The sequence below is a fragment of the Astatotilapia calliptera genome, chromosome 7 (genome assembly GCF_900246225.1).
Source record: "Astatotilapia calliptera chromosome 7, fAstCal1.2, whole genome shotgun sequence".
Classification (NCBI taxonomy): domain Eukaryota; kingdom Metazoa; phylum Chordata; class Actinopteri; order Cichliformes; family Cichlidae; genus Astatotilapia; species Astatotilapia calliptera.
Window position 1 is genome coordinate 48,242,149 of NC_039308.1, and position 21,091 is coordinate 48,263,239.

At 40.5% G+C, this 21,091-nt stretch overlaps 3 protein-coding genes across 3 annotated transcripts; all 3 read left to right on the top strand.

The window, feature by feature from the left end:
- Positions 1-4,022: 4,022 nt before the first annotated feature.
- On the top strand, positions 4,023-4,950 carry LOC113026450 (dispanin subfamily A member 2b-like). Its single transcript, XM_026175258.1, has 2 exons — positions 4,023-4,287; positions 4,537-4,950. Exons 1-2 carry the CDS (start codon positions 4,063-4,065, stop codon positions 4,741-4,743), a joined length of 432 nt encoding a protein of 143 aa, XP_026031043.1. The 5' UTR covers positions 4,023-4,062; the 3' UTR covers positions 4,744-4,950.
- An 8,395-nt stretch (positions 4,951-13,345) lies between these two features.
- On the top strand, positions 13,346-14,590 carry LOC113026452 (dispanin subfamily A member 2b-like). Its single transcript, XM_026175260.1, has 2 exons — positions 13,346-13,570; positions 14,417-14,590. The coding sequence occupies exons 1-2, from the start codon at positions 13,346-13,348 to the stop codon at positions 14,588-14,590; spliced, it is 399 nt and encodes a 132-aa protein (XP_026031045.1).
- Positions 14,591-17,040: 2,450 nt separating this feature from the next.
- LOC113024946 (dispanin subfamily A member 2b-like) lies at positions 17,041-18,008 on the top strand. Its single transcript, XM_026172248.1, has 2 exons — positions 17,041-17,329; positions 17,865-18,008. Exons 1-2 carry the CDS (start codon positions 17,105-17,107, stop codon positions 18,006-18,008), a joined length of 369 nt encoding a protein of 122 aa, XP_026028033.1. The 5' UTR covers positions 17,041-17,104.
- Positions 18,009-21,091: the final 3,083 nt, after the last annotated feature.

Below are 21,091 nucleotides of genomic sequence, written 5' to 3' on the forward strand. Positions count from 1 at the left end.
GCGACCCAGCAGCAGTAAATCCGTCCGAGGAGCTCCGGGACGACGTTACATATAACGTGGAGATTCTCCTCGGGCTGTGGCTTGAAAACCCTCCAGAGGAGCTTCGCCGCATCGTCGAAAGCCGGCTACAACGGCTCTTTTCCGGCCTGCCATGGCTTCTAAAATCGCTTCCTCTGACCATGCAGGCTTTTCTCCAGCACACACCTCACCTTCTCTCAGCCACTCCTGCCTCGCTGCCCGACTCGCCGGATGTGATCTTGCCCGGCCCGTCGGAGCCGTCTGCAGGGAGGAAACGCCGATCGCGCTGCCGACACGCCACCCCACAGCCGCACGTTCGGACTTCTAATTCACCGGCTGTGGTGAGTGAGGACTCTGTGTCTTTTCCAGACAACGTGACTGTTCATTCAGGGGCTGTGTTTTGTGTGGCGGATGTCAACGCGAGCTGCGTATCGCCTGTGCAGCTACTCCCAGCTCAGTTAGCTCCCCCGCAGCTACTCCCAGCTCAGTTAGCTCCCCCACAGTCCTTCACAGCTCAGTTAGCTCCCTCGCAGCCACCCTCAGTTCAGTTAGCTCCCTCGCAGCCACCCTCAGTTCGGTTAGCTCCCCCGCAGCCACCCTCAGTTCGGTTAGCTCCCCCGCGGCCACCCTCAGGTCGGTTAGCTCCCCCGCGGCCACCCTCAGGTCGGTTAGCTCCCCCGCGGCCACCCTCAGGTCGGTTAGCTCCCCCGCGGCCACCCTCAGGTCGGTTAGCTCCCCCGCGGCCACCCTCAGGTCGGTTAGCTCCCCCGCGGCCACCCTCAGGTCGGTTAGCTCCCCCGCGGCCACCCTCAGGTCGGTTAGCTCCCCCGCAGCCACCCTCAGGTCGGTTAGCTCCCCCGCAGCCACCCTCAGCTCAGTTTCCAGAGTCCCCCTCAGCTCAGTTTCCAGCAGCCTCCAGTGCCGCCTGTAGCGCAGGCCCCAGTAGCTCCAGTATCATCGGCTTCACTCATTCACTCCATGCGGGGAGACAGTTTAATTTCACCTCAAGGTGCTTTTTTTGGTTCAGCCGCCATTGGCGCAGTTTGCCGCTCCAGGGCCACCCCAGAGGCTAGGTCTCAGTCCCCAGCTGATTCTGGACCCCTGAAGTCTAGGCAGCTACATGAGAACTGCGCCATATCAGCATTGCCTGTGCAGGGCCCGTGCTCAGTGCATTGCCAGTTGCCTTCGTGTTTGCCAGAGGACTCCATGACTGCTGGCTTAGTGTTGACTTCTGCTGGAGGGCCCGAGGGACTGCTCCGGCCTTTGTCTCTAGTCTCCGCTGGAGGGTCCGAGGGACCGCTCCGGCCTTCGTCTCCTGTCTCCGCTGTAGGGTCCGAGGGACCGCTCCGGGCTTCGTCTCCTGTCTCCGCTGGAGGGTCCGAGGGACCGCTCCGGTTTTCGTCTCATGTCTCCGCTGGAGGGTCCGAGGGACCGCTCCGGTTTTCGTCTCATGTCTCCGCTGGAGGGTCCGAGGGACCACTCCGGCCCTTGCTTCCTGCCTCGTCAGCTGGAGGGCCCGAGGAGCCCGTCCAGCTCCCTACCTCATCAGCTGGGGGGCCCAAGGAGCCCGTCCAGCCGCCGGCTGCAGCTTCATCGTCCTCCTCACCTGCTGCAGCTTCATCGTCCTCCTCACCTGCTGCAGCTTCATCGTCCTCCTCGCCTGCTGCAGCTTCATCGTCCTCCTCGCCTGCTGCAGCTTCATCGTCCTCCTCGCCTGGTCCAGCCTCAGGGCCTTCAGCCTCGTCTGGTCTAGCCTCAGAGCCTTCATCCTCGCCTGGTCCCGCTTCATCCGAGTCTTCATCCTCGCCTGGTCCAGCTTCATCCGAGTCTTCATCCTCGCCTGGTCCAGCTTCATCCGAGTCTTCATCCTCGCCTGGTCCAGCTTCATCCGAGTCTTCATCCTCGCCTGGTCCAGCTTCATCCGAGTCTTCATCCTCGCCTGGTCTAGCTTCTGCCTGTGCTTCGCCTGGTCCAGCTTCAGCCTGTGCTTCGCCTGGTCCGGATCACCATCGCCTGAGTCGCCGCCGCTGCCTTCCGCGCGGTCGGCCCCCTGAACTGCTCCGTCGTCTCCCTCATCGCCGCCGTTGCCTTCCGCGCGGCCGGCCCCCGGACCCTCGTCGCCTGAGTGGCCGCCGTTGCCTTCCGCGCGGCCGGCCCCCGGACCCTCGTCGCCTGAGTGGCCGCCGTTGCCTTCCGCACGGCCGGCCCCCGGACCGCCATCGCCTGAGTGGCCGCCGTTGCCTTCCGCACGGCCGGCTCCCGGATCGCCATCGCCTGAGTGGCCGCCGTTGCCTTCCGCACGGCCAGCCCCCTGAACTGTTTGGACTCCTGTGCGGTCGGCCCCCTGGCCGGCCCCCTGAACTTTTCTGTTTTGGACTCTGTTTTCCTGTGCTTTGGTGTGCTTTTCTTTTGGTTTTGGTCTTGTGTTTTGTTTTTCTTTTTGTCTTCTGGTGCTCCTGTTTTGTTTTGCCTCGTGCCCTCCGTCCTGGGCCCCCTCCGCCCGCCCTGGTCGGGTTTTCTGGTTTTTTTTGGGCTGTCAGGAGCCAGCCCTTGAGGGGGGGGGGGGTTCTGTCATGATCCTGGGTCCTTTTGACCCAGCGTTTTGTGTTTTCTCTTCACGATTTTGGTTCTGTTCTTCCTCTGGTTAGTGTTTACTCTGTTCTGCCCGTGTGTTCCTGTATCCAGTCCGCGTTTCTTAGTTTGTGTCCTTTCATGTGCAAGTTCCTGTTTTATTGTGAAGGTCTGCGTCTTATGTGAGTGTTTTCAGTTTGCCTCCCTAGTCTCATCATGTTTATCACTCCCAGCTGTGTCTCCCACCTGTGTGTAATCTCCCTGTGTTCTCTGAGTATATTTAAGTTGTATTTTCTGTCTTAGTAGTTGCTGGTTCGTCTGTGTTGTTTCCCCTCGGTCTCCCTGCGTCTCTCCGTATGTATTTCCCCGGACCTCTGCATCTTCGTTTCTGGTTTGTTTTGTTAGTTTTACCCAGTTTAGGTTTTCCTGTTTCACCTTCACCCACGCCATTGCTGTTTGTATTTTCTTTTGTTAAATAAACACTCACCTGCTCCAGAGCTGCTGCCTTTTGGGTCCTTTTCTACATTCCACACGGCTTGCCCCGGCAATCCGTGACAACTCAGGACATACCTAATGCAAACAGAATTCACTCCCATCATTTGAATGCAGCTGAACTCATAATCTCGATAATAGATTATTATTATCTCGATAATACGTTCATCAGTTCAAAGTTCATCAGTGGGTTTAAACAAATCATTTAAATTTCAAACACAAGACATTGGTAGGTTATGACATACAATTTAAACTATACATTAGTATTTACATGAGCTTTGCCACTTTGGAGTAATGCTGATCATTTGTTTTCTTGAACAGTGTGTATTTCCTCAAGTCTTCAATCTGCTATGCAAAGCGGACTTTTCAAGCAAAATTTGTAACAGGTTAAGTGTGTGGAGTCTGTCTGTGGATTTTGGAGTGTGACTGTTTGAGGTTGTAGACAGGTGTCTTTTATACTGATAATGAGTTCAAACAGGTGCCATTAATACAGACAACAAGTGGAGGACAGAGGATCAAAGGTCTCTCAGAGCCAGAAATCTTGCTTGTTTGTAGTTGACCAGATATTTATATTCCACCATAATTTTCAAATAAATTCTTTAAAAATCAGACAATATGATTCTTTTTAAGTGGGACGACTTGCACAATTGGTGGCTGACTAAATGCTTTTTTTGGCCCACTGTAGTTTCATCATCTGAGGAGCACAACATCAGTATTACATTTAAATCCAGCTAATAAACTATACCTGGCATTGCTATGAATACATTTTTTTTGCAGGTTCATATTTAGAAATGTGACAGTTTGATGCATTCTTAGTGTGTTATTGTATTTTGTAGTGATGAAATAGTTGTAGATCTGGTTTTCATGAGCTTCCTGTTCCAACCCCCAAAAGCTTTAAAAGCCACAACTTGTGGTGAGTCTCTTGTTCTTGTACAACTTTCTCCTCTCCACATTGCAGCTGAGCTGAGAACAGTTTGAGTGATGAATCCTCCAGATTACCCGACTGAAGACGTGCCATTGCAGGGCGTGAATTATGGTGGACTCCCTATTCAGCCTGCAGTGGTCCAGCAGACTGCTGTGAACATCAACACAGATGTACCAGTCATCATTGAATACCCGCAAGACCATATCATCTGGTCAATCTGCTGCTTTGCCTACGCAAATCCTTTTTGCCTTGGACTTGCAGCTCTCATTTATTCCATCAAGGTGAGTTTATGGTAACAAATTTTAATTTCTTAGAAGTGTTTGTGTGTGTGTGTGTGTGTGTGGGGTGGGGGGGGGGGGGGGGGGGTCAAAATAAAATGGTACAGGACAGAGCTCAGTAAAATAAAACCTAAAAAGTGAGAATAAGTTAAAAATAATAGAACAAATGGCTGACCAGAAGTAGTAATAGCAACACAGGAAATGTCAGATATTAAAGTTTTTAAAGTGTATAAAATGTTTTCATCCTTCCAGGCCAGAGACAGGAAGGTGGTTGGAGATGTGGATGGTGCACGACGTTATGGCTCCACTGCTCGCTGTCTCAACATTATCTCCACAATCATAGTTTCGACTGTGTTCTGCGCTTTAATAATTGGGATTACTGTTCTCACTACTACTATAGTTTCATACCGTACTCCTAATTTAAATTCACCCAGAGAACAGTATGGGTTTTCGTATTAAAATAAATTTTGCAACCTTCTATAACTTTTTAAATGCATCATCTGGGGGGGAAAAAAAGCCATTTTACAAAAATCTTAAATGGAAGTCTTCTCTATTTCTTTACTGACAAGTTTTGTTTTCAGACTTTGTTAGTTGATGCATAAATCCTGTTAGTAAATCGTTAAGAAATAAAAAGCTTCACATTTCAATAAATGTCTCTCTATTTTACTGTGCTTTACACATTTTTGACTACTTATAATTTTCTTTTCTTTTTTTAACTTTCTTTTTTCCCCCAACCGGTAACATAGTTTAATATCATGAGTGGGGAAAAGGGCAGAGTGATGTTTTCCTTCTCTGAAAATAGATAAAGTGACTATGTTTCACTCATGTGCATTTCCAAAAAATACTACAGCAGTTATAAATTTAGTTGGATCAGATTTTCAAACCAAGAAATGTCCCTGGGCCAGACATTTGAGGCAGCTTGTAAGCAACAGGTAACAATAAACTTCAAACCAATATAAAGGAACTAATAAAAGAAGTATTATTTATTCATTGTTTTGCTTTAAAAGTTGATCACATCTGAAAATATGCACAAGAATGCATGCATTTAAATAACAAATGAATTGTAAACGAACAGAATCTGAAGTAGTAATAGTTTTTTTTTTATTTAAAAAGCAATAAACTTTGCCCATATCGGACATCTGAATGTGCACAACATTAATGATTAAATCATATCAAAGCCATCACTGCAGAAACCCATTACATTATACACACAAATATAACAATTACATCGTCACCCTGATGGAACATAATTTTAATTTTAAGGCAGGCATGGCTTGTTACTCATCCAGTATATTCAATTTTATTTGTTGTAGCCTACATATATGTTAACATGTAATTACTCTGTTGACATTAGTGGGAGAAGTTATTTATCCATTTTTTGTTCTGTGCATTGAATGGGAGCTGATTTTTATTGAGTGTGTGAAAAACCTTAATCACATTTTTACGTTGATCCAAACACACTGAGGATGACTGCAACTTTGATAAGGCAAGGCAAGGCAAGTTTATTTGTATAGCACAATTCAACAACAAGGTGATTCAAAGTGCTTTACAGAGACATTAGAAACAAGAACAAGTAAAAAGCATGATTTAAAATTGATTAAAACAATCAAACTAACTAACTCATTAACAAACAAACAAAACAGTATATAAAATCAAAACAGATAAAATCAGAAATAGATAAAATCAGTAGTTAAAATGTTAGTTTTGAAATTTAAGCTTAAAAGTGTGGATTTGGTGCTTTATTCAAATGCAGCTGAGAACAGGTGAGTCTTCAACCTGGATTTAAATAAACGGAGTGTTTCAGCTGATCTGAGGCTTTCTGGGAGTTTGTTCCAGATATAAGGAGCATAAAAGCTGAATGCAGCTTCTCCGTGTCTGGTTCTGACTCTGGGAACTGATAAAAGACCGGATCCAGATGACCTGAGGGATCTGGAAGGTTCATACTGGGTCAGGAGGTCACTGATGTATTTTGGTCCTAAACCATTCAGAGCTTTATAGACCAGCATCAGAACTTTAAAGTCTATCCTGTCACGGTTCTGGGTCATGTTGACCCAGCTTTCTGTTTTTCATGCTTTGGTGTTTTTCTAGATTATGATTTATGATTTATCAGTGATACTGTTTTGATTATGATGATTATTTAGTAGACTTTGGTCAGTGTCAAGTCTGTCTCTCTCTGTCTAGTCCGTGTCTTAGTAAAGTGTGTTTTGTTTCCTGTTTTACTTTGAAGGTTCTTGTTCCTGTCTGATGTCAGTGTTCCAGCTTTGCTCTCCCTGTCTCGTTAGGTCTTATTTCTCCCAGCTGTGTCCCCCTTCTGTCTCTAATTCCTTGATGACTCCCTCAGTGTATTTAAGCCCAGTGTGTCTTTGTGTCAGTGTCGCGTCGTTAACGTCTGTTCACCCTCACTTGCTGTTTGTTCATGATTTCCAGTCTGCCTGCATCTCAGTTTAGAGTTTTGTTTGCTTTTGTGTAGTGATGGCCAAATGAAGCTTTCTGAAGCACTGAAGCTTGTATTGAAAAACGGTTAATTACTCGAAGCTTTTCAACACAGTCCTCTCTGGTGACATCTGGTGGCCAAAAATACAAAGAGCAGCTTGAATCCACAAAATAAAACCAACTGCTTCATTACGATCGCCTACTCTACACAGTGGAGTTTTGTCTGATATTGGGCCGCTGTTGTGTTGCTTTGAACCTGTATTTTTTTTGGTGGTTAAAAAAATGTGTTTTATTTGTTTAATAAATAGTTTTGACCAGTAAACTCTCCTTGTTTAAACATGCATCATGGTGTGGTCTTCCTTTGCTTGTGAGTTCTTGATGTTAGTAAATACAATAATTGAAAAAAATACCACGTTACATATAATATATACATATAATAATGTACAACACATTATGGAGTATGCTTCTGCTCTGAGGTCCTGCCTCCATGCACTTATGCAATTAATCGCTAGACAGGTGCATTTATAAATAATATTATATTAGGGAAATTTTCCCAGACATATTTTTGACCTGGGGGTAGAGTTGATTGTGAAATGGAAAGGAAAATGCTTATGAAATTGCAAATTAAAAACATGATGCATTTAAGGTAACCCTTTTTCATTTTTATTTAAAAAGAGAATTTGTTCTAATGTGCGATGGCCGAACCTGTTCCTTTTGGTGGAGATCATTTATCCTGCCTTAAGGAAAATCCCTTCACATGGCCCAGAGGAGGCTGGAGTGCACAGAAACTGGTAGAGATGCAGTTTTACAGTCTACCTGGGCCCCACCAACTATCAGCTAAAGAGAATAAATAAATTCAATTGCTGCACATTTGGCAGACTAACATTTTCAGATTAATTAAACAATAAAATATATATTTTTACAACATTACATATAAAGAGTCAAGTGGAAGTTTTTTAAGTTTTAAGTTATTTAATGATATTTATATTATGGAAGCAGATTTTTGACATTTTACCTTTTTCCCGTTTTCAGATATAATAAACACGCACAAAACAAAAGTAAACGGCCAGAACACAAAGCTGGAAAACTCACCCGATTGACAAAAATCAACTCAAAATTCTCCCACACAACAGAACCCCCTCTATTCCTCGCTGGCTCCAAATTTCTCAGTGGAATGATCAGTGTTTCGCTATCTGTCACCATCAAAACACTCCACAAATCCCGTGAATGATTCGCTTCCTTATAAACCATTGAATCAGATACCAAAGCAGTTAGGTTCTAAATGAAGCTTCGGACGTCCCCGATCACGTGACTCTGGCCAAACAAATCAAGCTTCGATACAGTGCTTCTGAAGCAGTGTGTTGATTTTTTTGACACACGCACCGGAGCTTCAGCTTCAAGCGGGCCATCACTACTTTTGTGAGTTTTATTTTATCTTGATGTTTAAAGCTGCATTTTCAGTTGAAACCTCGTTTACTAAGAATCCTGCATTTTGGGTCCACCACTCCTGCCTGCCTGCCACACAGCCGACCATGACATATCCTCTCACAGACAGGCAGCCAGTGTAAAGACCTCAGAGCTGGACTGATGTGGTCCACTTTTTTGGTCTTAGTGAGGACTCGAGCAGCAGAGTTCTGAATGAGCTGTAGTTGTCTGACTGATTTTTTTAGGTAGACCTGTAAAGATGCTGTTACAGTAATCAAGCCTACTAAAGATGAATGCATGGACTAGTTTTTCCAGATCCTGTTGAGACATCAGATCTTTTATCCTTGAAATATTCTTGAGGTGAAAGTAAGCTGATTTTGTTATTGTCTTAATGTGTTTTTCTAAGTTTAGATAAGATAAGATAAGATAAGATAGAACTTTATTAATCCCTCGGGTGGGTTCCTCTGGGAAATTCGATTTCCAAAAAAGCACAGCACCGACAGAAGTTACAGAGTTATACACACACACATATATATAAATACAGAGACAATATAAATAAAATATACGAAGGGGATAAATAGAATAAATAGGAATAAAAATAAAAATACAAGTGAATTGCACATTTCAAGTATTGAGTCTATTGCACCGTTGACTATTTACAAAAGTATTGCACAAAAGGTATTGCACAGTGAGGTGAAGAGGCACTACAGCTTAGTTGTTCCCTCCTTTGTCCTCCTGTTTCCCCTCCCTCTCCCCTCCAGAGAGGAGTTAAACAGTCTGATGGCGTGTGGGACAAAGGAGTTTTTAAGTCTGTTAGTTCTTGTCTTTGGGAGAAGCAACCTGTCACTGAACAGACTCTTCTGGTTGTTAATGGCCGTGTGCAGAGGATGCCTGGCATTGTCCATAATGTCCATCAGTTTCTTTAATGTCCTTTTCTCTGCCACTGTCACCAGAGTGTCCAGCTTCATGCCGACCACAGAGCTAGCCCTCCTGATCAGGTCTGCATCCATCACTACACCCAAATTTCTCGCCTGGTTTGTGGTTTTTAGGTGTATAGATTGAAGTTCTCTGGTGACCTGTAATCGTTTTTCTTTGGCGCCAAAGACTATTACTTCAGTTTTGTTTTTGTTTAGTTGGAGAAAATTGTGGCACAACCAGTCATTAATTTCCTCAATGCATTTACCAAGAGCCTGTACAGGGTCTTGGTCTCCTGGTGACATTGTGATATATATTTGTGTGTCATCTGCATAGCTGTGGTAGTTTATTTTGTTGTTCTTTATAATCTGTGCTAGTGGGAGCATGTAAATGTTAAACAGAGGGGGTCCCAAGATGGAACCTTGGGGAACTTCACATGTGATACTTGTCTGCTCGGATGTGAAGTTACCTATTGATACAAAATGTCTGTGAAGGTTCTCAGTCATCCAGGTCATCGTAGTCAAAGGAGCTTGCAAAGAAAAGCGTCTGGACTTCTTTAAGTTACTTGAAGCTTCTCGGATGAGAGGTGAAACGTCTTCAAGTAACTTAAAGAAGTCCAGACGCTTTTCTTTGCAAGCTCCTTTGACTATTGATACAAAGTATTTCCTGTTTTCTAAGTATGTTTTGAACCAGTTTAGTACAGTTCCTGAAAGACCTGCCCAGTTCTCCAGTCGTTTGAGTAATATGTTGTGGTCAACTGTATCAAATAAGGGGAATTATGTATGTTAACCTCAGTCCTATGTCAGCAAGTTTGAGTAGGTTGTGAATGTCGTCTCCTTCACCTTCGTGGGCAGAGCAAGTCCAACTCATTGACCACAAGCATTCTCTTTTCAGATGTTTGAATAGATTACTCAGAAAGTAGACACTGAGTGTGGAGCTGTATTTGTTGTTTTTTTTTGGGGGGGGGGTCTTGCCTGCTGTTGAGCAGGAACATTGTGATCTCCTCTTTAAGATCACAAAAACACTCAAGCATGCAACCTTTACGCGGACTGTTGTGAAATGTGGAGCAAAGAGAGACTGAAGTCCCCCTGACTGCCCCTTGTCATCACAGCTGAGGGAATAAAAGGACTTGAAAAGCAGCCTTGTGTTAATAATGTGTTGAAAGTGGTCAGCGTGCAAAAACAGAGCTTTTCCCAATCTGCTAGTAAGGATTAGATATAAGTCTGATTATATGTTAGCAGAGAGATCTGAGTAGTGAAAATTTCTGTGCAGTCTATTCTAGTTTTTGTGTGTAGACATGATCCACTATTGACCTGTTTAGCCCTGTCTGAGTTTGAGAAGATACTAACTGTGTTGCCTACCCATGATTGTACTTTTGAGCAGGAAAAATAGTGTTAAATGTTGTAGAGTTAAACACAGAATTATGATTCATATGATATTTTTGCTGATAGTTAATTATGCTCATACTGATCAGAACATAATCAGTAAATAGAAAGATATTTGAGTTTGGCTAAAATAATTGTGATATCATGTGCAATAGGAAATCATGGAGACTATGTCGACCTCACAGTCACTGAATAAGTATTCTTCACTCACAGACTGCAACATCAGTTCCAGTTTCCAGCTGATATCTCAGTTTGTTACTATCACAGCTGATGGTTGATGGTGATGGGGAGTGGGTCCTCAGTGGATCAGGCTTGGTCAAGTGTGTTCCATGGATTCTTGATTGGATTTTGATCTTGGAGCATGGAGGCTCATAGGAATTTGACATGTTACTATGCGGGAGTGTGCTCAGTGTTTGAGTAGGTAGTCCATGTCAAAATGACTTCCACATAAAACCGAGGAGCCAAGTTTCCCAGCACAACGCTGTTGAAATACTATTTTCTGCACTATAAGGCACACTTTAAATCCTTTAATTTTCTCAAAAATCGATAGTGCACCTTATAATTTGGGGAGCATTATGTATGAATTTCCGGTAGAGATGGGAATCGTTATGGTTCTGACATAAACGTTAGTAACCAGACCGAAAAGCAGCGCACATTTCGGTGCTTTATTTTGGCGCTTTTTTTTCTTCCTGAGATGTCATACACTTTGGATTCAGCCAATCATTTTACCTTTCCACAGATAGTAGGCGGGCCCAGGTACGTACATTCTTTTAGAGCAGAGATATAGATTAAAAATGTCCAAGGCAAAGCAGTCAAAAGTCTGGCTGTACTTCACAGCATTAGATGCAAACTCAGCAGCCTGCAACAAGTGCTTTAAGGTTGCACTCCTATTAAATCGCTCCCCTGACAACGCTGATCAGTTGCAGGTATGTGGCATCATCTTCAACTGTGGCCAGCCACCTAGCAGGGCATCTACACATCTACCGTCCTGAAGGTGCCTGTAACCCGGTCTACCAGATACAGCTGCATATTTCGAGAATTTCATCAAATTTTATTTCGGCATGCATGGAGATACTTCCTGGTGGCAACCATGAGGTATGCAAAACTGACGATTCAAGCAAAACGTGTAATAAAAGGGACAGTGCAAGTACAATGCTGTGAAAACTTATTTACCCCGTTCTGGATTTATTTTTCTTCATTTTTTTCAGATAATTAATATTTAATATTAAGCAAAGATAGCTCCACTAAAGCCAAAATGTGTTTTTTAAAGGGCAATTTCATTTATTAAGGGAAAAAGCTGTCCCGTGAGAAAAAGTAATTGCCCCCTAATCTTCACAACTGCTTGTGGCAGCCTTGGCAACTGGTACATTCATTTTGGGTAACTGATGCGATTTGGATCATTTAGTGAGGTTAAACTTCATGCCAGGAATGGACAGAATTCATGGTTCCATCAATTACAGCAGGACATCCTGAAACAGCACAGCAGCCCCAGGCCATCACACTACCTTCCTCCACCATGTTGAACTGTAGGTATAATGTTCTCTATATGACATGCTGTGTTAGTTGTATACCAGATAGCTGCCATTGGGTTCCTGATTTTCATTATTACAGTCAGTGTAATTACAGCTCAAGCAGTTTCCTATTACAGTTACAGTTACAAACATCGATATTAATTACATTTAAGCATTTCCTCCTGTTGTGGTTAGGTCACATTTGTGTTTTCCTGCTTGAAATAAATTTTGAAACATTTTGTAAGCATGGTAATATATTAAGTAATCTAAAGTATTCAGAATACGTTACTCTCATTGAGTAATGTAGCGGAATACGTTACAAAACACATTTTAGGGCATGTATTCTGTAATCTGTAGTGGAATACATTTTAAAAGTAACCTCCCCAACACTGTTAGTGTCTTACTTTATTTTGTAGTGATGAATCAAACTATTGTGGATCAGGTTTTCACGGCCTTCCTGGTCACTTGATGCAGAAATCCTGTCAGTAAATAATTAAGAATTAAAAAGCTTCACATTTCAATAAAGGTCTCTCTATTTTACTGTGCTTTACACATTTTTGACTAATTATAATTTGATGAACTGGATGTCATTAACTGGTGACATAGATTTTTTTTTTTATACCACGAGTGGGTAAATGGGCAGAGTGGTAAGTTATCTTTCTCTGAAAATGTATAAACTGACAATGTTTCACTCACGTGCAACTCCAAAAAATACTACAGCAGATGTGCATTTAGTTGGATCAGATTTTCAAACCTAGAAATGTCCCAGGGCCAGACATTTGAAGCACTTCAAACCCATATGAAGGAACTAATGAAAAAAGTCATATTTATTCATTGCTTCACTTTTAAACTTGATCACATCTGAAAGCATGCACAAGAATAAGTGCATAAAAATAACTGAACTGAATCTGAAGTTGCAGTAATAGTTTAAAAACATCAAAGTCATGACTGAGTTCATTGGAACTGACTCTGACCAAGGAGAAATGAAGACATTTCAGCAGTTCAGAATATCTTGAGCAACAATTAGGTGATTACTAAAGTCATTATTTTTTACTATCTCAGGAACACAAAGTCAAAATGACAATAAAAGTTATTTCTCAAATTGTAACTGGCATGGCTGTTAGTAGAAGAGGTTTAGTGACTGGCAGTGCTGTCTTTATACGTTAATATTTAGATGGGTGACAGTTTGACGTGTTCTTAGTGTCTCACTTTATTTTCTAGTGATGGATCAAACTATTGTAGGTCAGGTTTTCACGGCCTTTCTGTCCCTCCCTCCCCCCTTTCCACCCAGCCCTCAAAAGCTTTAAAAGCCACAACTGGTAGTGGCTCTGTTGTTCTTGTTCACACCTCTCTCCTCTCCACATTGCAGCTGAGCTGAGAACAGTTTGAAATATGCATCCTCAAGTTTACCCGACTGAAGACGTGCCATTGCAGGGTGTGAATTATGGTGGATTCCCTGGTCAGCCTGGAGTGGTCCAGCAGACTGCTGTGAACATCAACACAGATGTACCAGTCATCATTGAATACCCGCAAGACCATATCATCTGGTCGCTGCTCTGCTTTGCCTACTCAAATCCTTTTTGCCTTGGACTTGTAGCTCTCATTTATTCCATCAAGGTGAGTTTATTGTGACACATTTTCATTTCTTAGAAATAGCTTTTTTATGTGCTTGCTCTATGTGATAAGAGAAGATAAAGTTATCCAATATTTTGGGAAATGGATTTGATACAGAAGCCAGAAAGTTAAAGACAACCAACAATAAAAGAATATATAAACAAAAACAAATATATGTTTTCAATAAAATTACATGCAATATGATAAAAATGTTAAAAACGGAAAAGAAAGGAGTTCAATTAAATGAAATAAGAGTATCAATACATTTTTATTTTGTATACATAATGTGAAACAAAACAAATTGAGATAAAATTTAATAGAACATTATGTAAAACATTGAAAATGATACAGGACATAACACAGGAAGATACAATGAATGAAGAGAGATTGAGATGGAAAAATTGTAATACAATGCAGTAAAAGAACAACAAAAGGAGTGTAATATTCTGGCTTCATAAAATTAACCAGCTCAACTGAAATAAAGGAAAACTGAAATTAAACTTTTACTTAAATTTTACTGAAATTAAAGTCTTACTAAAACGCAATACAGAAAATATCAGACTGAGACAATAAAGGACTAAATAAACTATAAACACAAAACTGATTTATGGTAACTTCAAACAATATAAGCTACCCTCTTTTACATTTTGAAAATTAAAAAAAAAAATCAGTGCTCACAAACCAGAATCTTGTTATTTTCAGGGACTATTAGAGGATTTATTAGAGGACAATAAAGTTGAATTCTACTCTGTTCTATTCTATTATACATGACATCTGATGTTTTGAGTTGTGAAAATGTGCTTGAATCCATTTTTCAAAGTTGAGAAAAGTATATTTTCATCCTTGCAGGCCAGAGACAGGAAGGTGGCTGGAGATGTGGACGGTGCACGGCATTATGGCTCCACTGCTCACGGTATCAACATTGCAGCCACAATCATAGCTGCCATTGGGTTCTTCATTTTTATTATTATAATCAGTGTAATTATGGCTCAAGCACCTTCCTATTACAACTATCGATATTAATCACATTTAAGCATTTTCTCCTGTTGTGATTAGGTCCCATTTGTGTTTTTCTGCTTAAAATAAATTTTGCAACCTTCTAGAACTTTTAATAGCATGATCTGAGGGGAAAAAAAGCCATTTTACAAAAGTATTAAATTGAAGTCTTCTCTATTTCTTTACTGAAAAGTTGTATTTTGAGACTTTGTTACTTGATGCAGAAATCTTGTCAGTAAATAATTAAGAATTAAAAGCCTCCCATTTCAATAAATATCTCTCTATTTTACTGTGCTTTACACATTTTTGACTAATTATAATTGGACGAACTGGATGTCATCAATTGGTGACAGATTTTTTTATACCACGAGTGGGTAAAAGGGCAGAGTGGTGAGTTTTCCTGCTCTGAAAATTTATAAACTGACAATGTTTCAGTTGTGTGCAACTCCAGAAAATACTACAGCAGATATGCATTTAGTTGGATCAGATTTTCAAACCTAGAAATGTTCCTGGGCCAGACATTTGAAGCAGCCTGTAAGCAACAAGTAATTATAAACTTCAAACCAATATAAAAGAACTAATGAAAAAAAAATCATATTTATTCATTGCTTCACTTTTAAAGTTGATCACATCTGAAAGCATACACAAGAGTAAGTGCATAAAAATAACAAATGAGTTGTAACTAAACAGAATCTGAAGTAGCAGTAATAGTTAAAAACAGTGAAAAACATTTTGCCCATATCTGACATCTGAATGTGCACAACATTAATGATTCAATCATATCAAAGCCATCACTGCAGAAACTCATTGCATTATACCATGATGGAACATAATTTTACCTGTAAGTCAGGCATGGCCTGATACACATCCAGTAATGTTAATATTTAGGCTACAGTTACCCTGTTTACATTAGTCAGAAAAGTTATTTATCCATTTTGTTGTTCTGTGCATTGAATGGGAGCTGATTTTTATTGAGTTCAAATGTGAAAAGCCTGAATCACATCTGTATGTTGATCCAAACACAATGAGCATGACTGCAACTTTGATAAGGGTTTGATAAAAAGTTTGATAAACTTTGCAGCTCCTGTGCTGTGGCTACAGATGACTGCATGACAGCAAGTTCTAGTAGGTTGTGTTACACCCCAGCCCAGGGGAAACTGGTGTGCAACACAAGGAAAATCTTTAAAAAAAAAAAAAAAAGAAGAAAAAAAAAAAAAGGAAAATGTCCCCACACTCCTTGCTCTCAAGGAAGAAAAACCAAAAACTGCCACAGATTTACAATATCCAGTCAGTTTATTAAGTCCCAAAAGGTAACAGGCATCAGGGTGAGCGTGGCCAAAACAATAAACAAAACTCTCTAGATATGAAATGCAACTGGCTTACCTACACTGAAAAACCCCAAAAGTAAATACAGGTCTCTTACCTGCCTTCCTAACCAAAAACAGGAGAAAACTTTCCAAAAGAAAATGGCTTCTCACCCCTACAGCTACCGAGTAAAAGTATTTACAACTATTTAACAACTATTTACAACAAAACTACTTACAACACAGATTCATACGCAGCCACATGCACAGTTTGTTGGGAACAGGAAGTAAGCGGGGGGGCATGCCAGTTCAGAAGGATCCTCATTTATAGACGGCCTCTCCCAGTCCTCCACCAATGGTCAGCCTCCACCTGGAACTCACATAACATCAACAACACAGGACACAAACTATGCCACCCTCGGGGGCCCGTTCTTCGTACGTCGCTCACTACATCCAAGATCAAATGACACATCCAAGACCAAACCATCGCGCTAACCGTGAGCTTGCTAATCCGGTTCCCCGAACACACCTGTTGTTGACAATTAGTACAGCTGGACGCAGTAATGTGACATCACTGGGTGTCGTAAAAGGGGCTACGCATCGATAGTAGAAACATTGATCGGCAACCCGCTGATTGGTCGGCGAAAATGTCAAAGGGGCGCGCTCGGTATTTTCCGGCAGCAGAGCAAGAACTCTTGATTGAGGGATTTCAGGAGTTTCAGAGTTTAATTAAAACGCAAGGGAACACTGCAAAGGCTGCAAAAGCAAGGAGAGAGGGCTGGCAGAAAGTTGCTGACAAATCAAACTCGTAAGTAATTTAATAATAATAATAATAATGGAGTGGGTTTATATAGCGCTTTTCAAGGCACCCAAAGCGCATGACAATACCACTATTCAGTCACTTTATTATTTATTTATAGATTTATTATATTACACTATATTATCCAATATTATATTACATTATATTATATTGTTATATTATATCCCCTTTCACATTAGAGCCACAACAGGACCCACTAGAACATGGGAACAAGTAAAAGTGAAATATAAGAATATTCATGCATTCTTAGTATCTCACTTCTTTTGTAGTGATGAATCACACTATTGTAGTAAAGGTTTTCCTGGGCTTCCTGTCCACCCCCCCCAAAAAAACTTTAAAAGCCACAACTTGTGGTGACTCTCTTGTTCACACTTTTGTCCTCTCCACATTGCAGCTGAGCTAAGAACAGTTTGAGCGATGTATCCTCAAGTTTGCCCGACTGAAGCCGTGCCATTGCAGAGTGTGATTTATGGTGGACTCCCTGCTCAGCCTGGAGTGGTCCAGCACACTGCTGTGAACATCACCAGAGGGCAACCAGTCATCACAGAGCCCCCCAACGACTATATTATCTGGTCGCTCTTTTCCTTTGTCTACACAAATCCTTTCTGCTTTGGGCTTGCAGCTCTCATTTATTCCATCAAGGTGAGTTTATTGCGAAACATTTTAATTTTTTAGACCTTACATTTTGTGAAATTCCTGTGTTACAGAAGCCAGAATATTAAGACAACCTATAACAAAAGAATATCTATCTATCTAGAGATATAATGTTGATGTAAAATATGATAAAACGTGAAAACTATACAAATGAGGTGTGCAATTAAATGAAATAGGAGTATACAGAAATTAACTGAGGTAAATATGTAAAAAATCAAAATATTTAACAGAACATTATGTTAAGTGATATGGTACATCATAAAGCTCAGTAAGATAAACTCATAAATAAAGTGATAACAAGATAAAAAATATATATCAAATGTCAGTAAAACAACCAACAAAAATGAAAATAATATTCATAAAACCAATCAGCTCCAAGCAAAACTACAATCCAAACAAATGACTTACTAACAATAGTGAAAGGAAATCATAAAATACAAAATGACATAAGTGTCTTACAGCAAGCATTGAACATGTGTTGGTTTACAGTTTTAAAGTGTATAAAATGCTTTCATCCTTCCAGGCCAGAGACAGGAAGATGGCTGGAGATGTGGATGGTGCACGACGTTATGGCTCCACTGCTCAAACTTTTAACATTGCTGCCACAGTATTAGGTGTCCTTGTGTTTGTGACAGTTATATTTTTGCTCTATGACAGATTTAGATAATATGTACATTAGAAGCATTTTAGAGTTGCCTTCTGCTGTGATTAGTTCACATTTGCATTTTTACTTAAAATATATTTTGCTGCTTTTTAACTTTTAAATCACATTGTCTGGAAATAAACATCATTTTCCAACAGTCTTAAACGGAAATCTTCTTTATTTTTTTATTGACAAGTTTTATTTTCAGATTAGAAAATGTATAAATTGAAAATGTGTCACATGTGCAGCTGAGTAGTAAATGAAGAAAATCTGAAGTAGTGAAATAGTTTGTTTTTTTAAAAGCCACAACTTGTGGTGATAGAAAGGAAAACATTTTGCTCACATCGGACATCTGAACGTGCATAACATTGATGATTCAATCAGATCCAAGTTAGCACTGCAGAAACCCATTACAGTACATACAGACAAATATAATGATTACAGCTTCACACTGATAGTTCATGTGTGAAAAGCCTGAATCACATGTTGATTCCCCTTCCCCTTTGCCATCACAGCTGAGGGTATAAAAGGACTTGACATCCAGCCTTATGTGTTAACAATGTGTTGAAAATGGACAGAGTGCTAAAACAGAGTTGTTCCCTATCTGCTAGTAAGGATTAGATATAAGGCCAATGAATATGTTAGCAGAGAGATGTACTGTGAGTACTGAAAATTTCTATTCAGGCTATTCTAGTTTTTGTGTGCATAGTGTGAGGACTAGAAAAGTTTGGTTTAAAAGACCTGTGCTGGCAAATGGTATTGGGACTGTAATTAATTTTAGATCACTTTAATAGCTAATTTCACTACTGAGCACTCAGAATAAAATAAACAGAAAAGTTATAGATTCACATGACTGAGGATTGTTTGTGCAGACTTAGTGAAAAGAATGTGGGAGTAACCCAAGCGAGGTCAAGAGACAGTAGCTCTCAAAGATAGATGCTACTTTAGATGCATGAAACTGGGTAACAGGTCAGGGATAAGTAAGTGTGTGTGTGTGTGTGTGTGTGTCCATCCCCAGGTAAAGCTGCAACTGAGGGAGGGGAAGAAGACCATCAATAAGGGGGGCTAAAGTATAAGCCGCGGCCTCTTCGCAACGCTTTTTTTGACCAATCAGATAGAAGCACATTCTCTTTTATGAATATGTGTACACCGCTAAGTTAGGAGCATCTCTCTTCTGGTGGTTGGCTACAGCAGTTTGCTGTAGACTGTGGTTTTCTAACCGGAAGGAGATCCGTGTACATGAATTATTCTTTGAACTGCTTGATACAATAAATCTGTTACACTTGAACTGAACCTGAGCTCTCTTTATCCCAGAGAAAAAGAACACACGACAGTAGACATGATCCATTATTGACCTTTCTATTTGTGTCTGAGTTTGAGAAGATAAGAACTCATACTTTTGAGCAAGAAAAATAGTGTTAAATGTTGTATGGGTTAAACACAGAATTATGATTGATATGTGATTTTCTTGATCACAGTATGCTCAATACTGATCAGAACATAATCAGTAAATATAAAGATGTTTGAGCTTAAATGACACATAAGAATAAAAGTAATAAATTAAAATAATTATTTTAGAGACTTGCCTAACTCAGACCTAGCTGAAAGCCTGATGTGTAGTTAGAAGGAATAACTAGAAGCTAATTTCTTGCTGTAGTTGCAATTAGGCAACATGTTTATTTTTATATTATTGCCTTTCATACTGTTGCAGCTATATGATGAGTCAGAGGTGTTCCAGCTGAAAGCTAATTTAAGTGATCTTTAACATCCTGCAGTAGGCTAACACTGTCACTTTCTAGCTTCTGGCTAGATATCAAATCCACTAGCTCCTTTGTGCTAGCTGATGTAAAAGATGTAACCTAACAGCTCCTTAAAAAAGTTCTCCTCAGATAAAATTTTCCCTAAGACGCTTTGTGTCATTATTAGTGGTGCTCATCAAGGAGTGTTTCGGTATCCTTTGTCATAAGTTTGATTCTAATTATGACCATAATGCTGTAAAATTGTAGTGCAACATCATCATAACAGCTTTGACTTGCAGCTGTAGTCACTGACAAACTTGCACATCTCTGTTCAAGAATCGCAAACAGAGTGGCAAAGCTGAGAGGAAGGCCAGTGTTTATTTTTGAAAACCACACACACTGTGATTTTTAGCTGTAAAACTGACAAACCAACACAAGGACCTGAGGCCCCGCTGCACTTTTTTGGTAAGTTAAATGTGTTTTTAAGCTATTCTGTAGCTAACATCCTTGTTAGATAGCTAAGGTGAGTTGTCACCTGCTGGGGAAAGTCACGTTTGGTAGCTAATCCTTGCACATGAATGATTTTATTGTGACTAAAGAAATCAGTTTGTTCATTAATGTCGGTGCTCTGGTTCAGATATTTAAAGAACTAAAGAAACTAGTCTTTAGCCAGGGTTAATTTGTCATTGGAGTCAATGCTCTGGTTCAGATATTTGCTCTGGTGCTCTGACAGAACAGAAGAATGTTTAGACCTGCAGTTAAAGATGAGACACTGAAATGGTTTATATGAGACACTGAGAAAAGTCACTGGGTTGTTCATACTTCTATTATTAATGTTAGACCATAAGAGCAATAGACTGGACTCTTCTTGGCCTCCTATGCTGACCTATTTATTAAACATGTACATACAGGAGCATGCTTTTGTCTCTCTCCACATCTGCAAGGACAGAAATATCAAATAAAAAAAAAAGCTTGCACTTCAATGATGCGTCATTATTCATTAATAGCAGATTTAATTCAATTTTAAAAGATGAAATACTGAGGATTTAACATGCTCTCGAAGTATTTTTCACTCACAGTCTGTAACATCAGTTCCAGTTTCCAGCTGATGGTTTGTTTGTTTGTTTTTCAAAACAATGCAAATCTGTTTATTACACACACACACACACACACAAAAGCTTTTAGAAAGCACCATAGTCTTTTTCAGTATTATTGTCATGTAAAACAGTTCAGTTCAGTATGACAGGAGCACAGGAGCCAATATGGTCTTATAAAAATAGCCAATTATATTTGAACTAAAAAAAACAAAAAACATACAGGGAGTGCAGAATTATTAGGTAAGTTGTATTTTTGAGGAATAATTTTATT